The 5,926-nt window shown below is 43.1% G+C and overlaps 1 protein-coding gene across 2 annotated transcripts; it reads left to right on the plus strand.

The window, feature by feature from the left end:
- The first annotated feature begins 2,313 nt into the window (after nucleotides 1-2,313).
- LOC136549742 (bZIP transcription factor 44-like) lies at nucleotides 2,314-4,484 on the plus strand. Of its 2 annotated transcripts, XM_066541142.1 has the most exons (3): nucleotides 2,314-2,613; nucleotides 2,659-3,346; nucleotides 3,758-4,484. In XM_066541142.1, the coding sequence occupies exons 2-3, from the start codon at nucleotides 3,167-3,169 to the stop codon at nucleotides 4,055-4,057; spliced, it is 480 nt and encodes a 159-aa protein (XP_066397239.1). In that variant the 5' UTR covers nucleotides 2,314-2,613; nucleotides 2,659-3,166; the 3' UTR covers nucleotides 4,058-4,484. The 2 variants fall into 2 exon arrangements, with proteins under 2 accessions (XP_066397239.1, XP_066397238.1); XM_066541141.1 differs by having other exon boundaries at nucleotides 2,314-3,346.
- Nucleotides 4,485-5,926: the final 1,442 nt, after the last annotated feature.

Raw genomic sequence — 5,926 nt, forward strand, 5'->3', positions numbered from 1 at the left:
CGATACTGCATCAAAACCGGCTGATATTGATTCACATCCGATCGATTCTTTGATGAGACAATCTTAAAAGCTTTGAGTTCCCGCGTCCTTCTTTCCTAAATTTTGGTGTAAAGACAAGGATAGACAATTTTGAACTGACTTCAGTTCAGAGAGCAGCTAACTGCATGAGCAAGTTCAGTACTATGTCGCGTACGACTAGTAGGGTGTTTTGCTCAAGTTCAGTGATTATTCACCGAAAGTTCTCCTGAATTCTTGCTTGGATCAATCTCAGTTGAAAGTACACGGCATCGTGCTGCTGTTGTTGTCAACACAATAATTGATGGGTGCTTGGCACCAGGTCAATTCAAGTGCCAACAAAGTTGACAGATCAGAGACACTTTTCGCAAGAAGATGCAAGTGTGAATTACATTCTGTGTGAATTTCCATCAAATTTCTCTGCGAAATACTATTTCGCGACAACAAGGACGTGATAGCAGCAACCCCAACACCAATAATATGGTCCTCAATAGGAGTGTATATCATAAAAGCGCTCATCACCAAATGAAAGCTCAGATTTATAACCAGCTGGAAGCACAGCACGTTACAGAGTACAACAGGTGGCACCTCAATCGTTATCAGTTTTTTTTTTCAGTGACTAGTGTTTTCCTACTTTCTTGCGCGCTCCTGAACTACCATCTTCACGATTTCTCGACTTGTCATCTACTATTTGCTGATGGATGTCCATGTCGTCCTCTGCTCAGAAAGAAGCAGGCAAAAACAAACAGCCAAGAGCTGTGCAGAGGCCACGATAGGAACAGAGGGCCTATTTGATAGAGCTTCGGCTCCTGTCAAAATAGCTTGAGTCGTGGATTCATCTTTGGAGCAGATTTATTAAAGAAGGTGAAGCATTTTTTTGTGAATCCATTTGGTTAAACACCTTCTCCTGATAGGTAAAAGAATGAAACGAGGATGATACCTTTTTCTTTTTTTCTTTTCTATTTTCCTTTATTTTATTTTGCTCTCTCTTTCCTTTATTTTATTTTCTCCTCCCTTATCTCTTCCAATTTCTCATTTTTTCCTCAATTATTTTATTCTTTTTCTTTTCCCTCTCCTCCTTATCTCTCCTTCACCACACGCCAAGACACATGCAGTATTCTTCGTCTTCGCTTCCGTAGCCACCGAGATGTTTCTCCACGGCTCCAGCGACGGTTGCCCGAGGTCCGCTGGCCCCTTCCTCCTCCCCACCCGCACCAGGCCTCCAACCTCGCTGGCCCTGCTCCTCCCCCAGCAGCACCCGCGCGGCACACGTGGCCCGCATCCACCTCGCCTCCCTGATTTCGTCGCCGCCAAGACGCCATCCACCGCAGTGCGCGCCCGTGCTCCGCCTCGCAGTCCGCCGTGGTGCCCGCGCAGCCTCGCCGCCCGCACCGGGGCAAAAGTGTCTGGACCCGTGCGCTGTCAGAAGGAGTGGGGAGAAGCCGTATTTTTAGCTTCACCCTGCGCCATTGGTCTCTCTCAGCGGGATTTCCGGAGCTTCGCTCGAGGAGCACCTCGCTTTTGACCCGTTTGGTAGATGAATCCACGAAACAGCTTCAGGAGCCGTCCAAGAATCCCTACCAAACGGCCCCAAACAATGCACAAACCTGCTCCTACTGCAAACTGGAAAAAGAAAACCAAATCCTATTGAAAACAATTTCAGCGTGCGTAAACCACGCACGCACGCGATCAAAAGGGGATAGAGAACAATCATAGTTTTTCTTGCTGATGATCAGGTTCAGCTCACTAATTGTAATTAGTGATCCTATATCCCAATAATGAGTCCTGCCAGCACACGCTTCTTTCTCGGAATCGTAATATGAAATGGAGCAAGGAGGCTTGTTTTCTCATTGATCACACTTGATGATGATGCAATCTACTATCTTTTAGATAGGAATAGGACTATATAGGAGGTAGTATTCCATACTCCTGACCTGCTGAAGAGTCAAGATGGCCCCTCGCGCAATTATTTATTTATTTATTTGTTTGTTTTTGGATCGCCCAGCTCACCTCAGAGAACAAGTACTAGTCCATGGGCCGGGCTATTCTGAAACCATCCACAGACGTCCCAAGCAATCAATCAAAGAAGTGACAACGAATATCAGGCCACAATTTTTATTGTTTCCACTTGCCAGCACACGGGCAGAGGCAGATGCCGCAGAAGATTCTATACACCTCTCCCTCTCCTCCTCTCTCTCTCTCTCTCTCTCTCCACACACACACAAACTTTGCTTTTCCCTCTCCTTCTCTCCTCCACCAAGAATTATTCAATTTGTCAATTTTTTCTCACTCTAAAACCACCTATTTTTCGGCTATAAATGGCCCCCTCCTCCAGGCTTCAATTCCCTTTTCCCCTCTTCCCGAGCTCCCTTGCTAGGTTACCTTCCTGAACCACATTCTGCCCTTCAGGCCCTCATCCCTCTCACTCTCTCCTAGTCTCTTCAGTAACAGCACAATTTTGTTACTGACACGCCTTCAATCTGTTGACCTGCTAGTAGCAATAACTGGAGCTCCAACCTTTCTGTCTCTGAAACTTGGAGTTCCCAAGGGGAGGCTCTGCCAAAATTTCAGCTTCTGAACATCCATTTTAAGGGGGAGGTTCTGCCAAAAATTTGGCTTCAGAACATCCATTTCCAGGGGGAGATTCTGCCAAAATTTTGTGCACTGACCTTCAGTCTTCCAAGGGGAGGTTCTGCTAAAATTTTCTTCTTTCACTATCACTTCTCCAAGGCCAAGCCCTGCCAAAAGTTTCTTCACAAACATCATAGATATATACAATAAATTCTAATTTGCAAGGTAACTAAACAAGAGTACTCTCCTCCTTGTCCTTGATGATAAGCTATTAGAGAGGCCGCAGCATCTGTTTTAGATGTTGTTGCTCGTCCTGTCCGAGCACCTCCTTTCCGGATTTATGATCGGTTCCGCCATAACCCGCCTTGTCCAGTCCTTCTCTGTTGTTTTTCTCTACTGGTTTTATGTCTTCTCAGTTAGCTGCCAGTAGTTAATCTCACCTTTTCAAGTTAATTAGGTGTTGTCTATATTTACCACGTATAAAAATTATACTAAGGTAGTAACAAAGAGGTACCTATACCTGACCAAAAAAGAGGGAGTGAAAAAGTTTGGATTACACCTCAATTTCCAAGAGGTGACTATGTCAAGTGGGACTTCGTCCGGGTCAAGCCAGGGGACCCAGAGTTCTAGGTCGGAGGATGACCTGGATCTCCAGGCCCTGATGGAGAGGAGGAGGAAGCGAAGGAAGGAGTCGAACAGGGAGTCAGCTCGGAGGTCTAGGCTAAGGAAGCAGCAACACCTTGACGACCTCACCTCACAGGTATATATATGTGTGTGTTATTTATGTTCTAGCATAACTCTATTATAATTCATGATGCAAGCATAGATCTAAATTAGTTTGCTCAATATTTGCAATTACTTTACTTTTTATTCATGTAGACTTGCACTCATATGCAGGTGAAAAAATAAAACAGGTGACAACAAAGGCCCACTTGAAATATCTACCCAAACAAGCTCAATAATTGCGTTCCCCCTTTTCACGAAGGCCACACTAATCATCAATTTCTTCCTAGATAATTTACTGATCAAAGCTAAAAATATATGTCTTCCATCATCACCTACTACTATAATCGTTGATTATTTATTTTTCACAAAATTACCTAAACATAGCAGAAACAAGCTAGGATTGAATTCATATCTCTGAGGGGTATAATATCGTGGCCTAAAACAGGTAAATCAGCTGAAGGACCAGAACAAGCAGCTGAGCATGGCGCTGAGCATAAGCAGCCAAAACCTTGTGGCAGTGCAAGCACAAAACTCTGTTCTGCAGACCCAGAAGATGGAACTGGACAGAAGGCTGGGTGCCCTGACAGATATCCTCTGGTACATGAACTCAAGCACCAGCACCAGCACCGCTCCTACAAATCCAGCCATGGTGAACTGCTTCACAACATGGAGCAGCGCCTCTGATATTCTTGGTGCTAGCGCATGGAACCAGCAGCAGACCATAGACCTGTACCAATGCTTCTAGCTCTATAGCTCTAGAAGAGAGGAGGTGGTTGTGGCATATGACATAGTGGTAGGGCCAGGAGGAAAGGAGGCAGGCAGGCATCAAGTTTCTGTTCAATCATGTAGGGCCTTTGTGCCACTATTGATGTGTGCTTGATGCTTCTCCCTTCATTGTTAATTTTGGAGGCGACGGCGATGTTTTGGTTTTCTTGCTGTTATTGGTAGAGCCTAAAGGATGGACAAATGGGAAAGTTGTCTTGGCTTGTTGTGTGACGTGAAGGCGGTTGTTCTCTGCTAGTTGAGGAGTATATGTAGGGGAAATAATATTGGGCCAGATAGTGAAAAAGAGAGGCAGGTGATTTGATGGCTCTTGATATATAGGGGAAATAATATGCGTAATGATGATGATAATGTTTATTAAGATGTCCATTTGATGGCAATTGATATCCGCTTGTGCCTCCCTATAAACCCTAGGGGTGGACTCTGTTTCCCATCTTAGTGATTTACTGTGATGGCTAGTGATTTACTGTGATGGCTAGTGATTTGACAGCTCTTGAGACTCTGAATGCCTGTCTATGTTCCTGTTGTATGATAAATATATAGAAGGAGATTCTCTGTTATTGGTTCAGGTTTCATAAGTGATTTAAAAGCCCTATTTTTTAGAATAAAAATCAAAATAGTATGAGAAAAGATCAAAATAGTCTGAGGAAAGAGTGCCAGGTCAGTGCTCTGTCACACCTGATTTAATGGATGCAAACTCTTATGTGCATCCAGAGATCAGTCACGCATATAAGCCGACATTATAAATAGTATCATCACAAGTGTTTATTACATCACGAATAAGACATAGTCTTCACATAAATATAGCGGAAGTATAAAGAAAAATCTCTCGCGGAAGCTCCACATCATAGGGACGTCAACTGGTTAGATCACAAGTCTAATACTCCTCAGGAAAGTCGTCATTACCATAGCCATTTGTTACCCATTTAGGATTTTTATCCAAATAATGAAAATAAACAAGCGTAAGTACGTGTCGTACTCAACAAGTGTAACATAGGGTTCATGAGGCTCAAAAGGCTTGACATAGGTTTAACAGCATTCCGCTTTTAGTTGTCACAATTTTAGCATAAGAGTAGCAACAAGTTGTTTCAATCCCAAAGTAAAACACATAATCAATGTAAACATGAATAATAAATAACATAAACGGATAATTCTTAGTGATCATCTATTCCATAAGGGTCCAAGGCCGTTCGTGACCTGTGAGCATGACTGATATATCAGTTTTACACCGCATTCACTGTGAGTCGTGATACCCATATGCCCAGGTCAATTACTTCCAAGACACTTCCAAGGTGAGCAGGTAGGGATCACTACGAAGCCTTTTAAAGGTTCGTCTAACAAATTAGGGCCATTAGATTCATTCGGCAAACAGATATAGAGCCCTCCTTCCCAATGGCACAATGACGCACAACCTATACTGGGGACAGAGGCTGCACTATATCCGATTCGTCAAGCCATTCTTACGCAATAAAGGTAACCTCTAACAAGCTAGAAAAGGTATTCATACTTAGCTAAAGCCATAGCCATGTAGCCCTCACAGTTGTACTGTAAGTCTCGGATGTTCACTTACAGTTAAGTCCTTAGAGAGAGTAATCTGAAGCATTTAGAAAGTAGCTAAATACTCCAGCCCTTTGTTTCCAAGTTGCTAAAAAGTCATGTTTTAATGTTTATTGCATATACCATTAGTCAAGTTATAAGATCATAGTTTAATTGAGCACTAGCAAAGCTACCCAATGCATATCCCATAGAAGACAAGGTATAAATTCAGTTTAAGGGAATCCCTATCAATGTGATACATGCAACATGAATTAAAATATATTAAAATTGATAG

The sequence above is a fragment of the Miscanthus floridulus genome, chromosome 4 (genome assembly GCF_019320115.1).
Source record: "Miscanthus floridulus cultivar M001 chromosome 4, ASM1932011v1, whole genome shotgun sequence".
Classification (NCBI taxonomy): domain Eukaryota; kingdom Viridiplantae; phylum Streptophyta; class Magnoliopsida; order Poales; family Poaceae; genus Miscanthus; species Miscanthus floridulus.

What these genes read in the sequence shown, in the direction of transcription:
- LOC136549742 (XM_066541141.1), top strand. Translation starts at nt 3,167, where the DNA reads ATGTCAAGTGGGACTTCGTCCGGGTCAAGCCAGGGGACCCAGAGTTCT. An exon ending in TTGACGACCTCACCTCACAG is followed by an intron (nt 3,347 to 3,757) that starts GTATATATATGT and finishes GGCCTAAAACAG; the next exon opens with GTAAATCAGCTGAAGGACCA.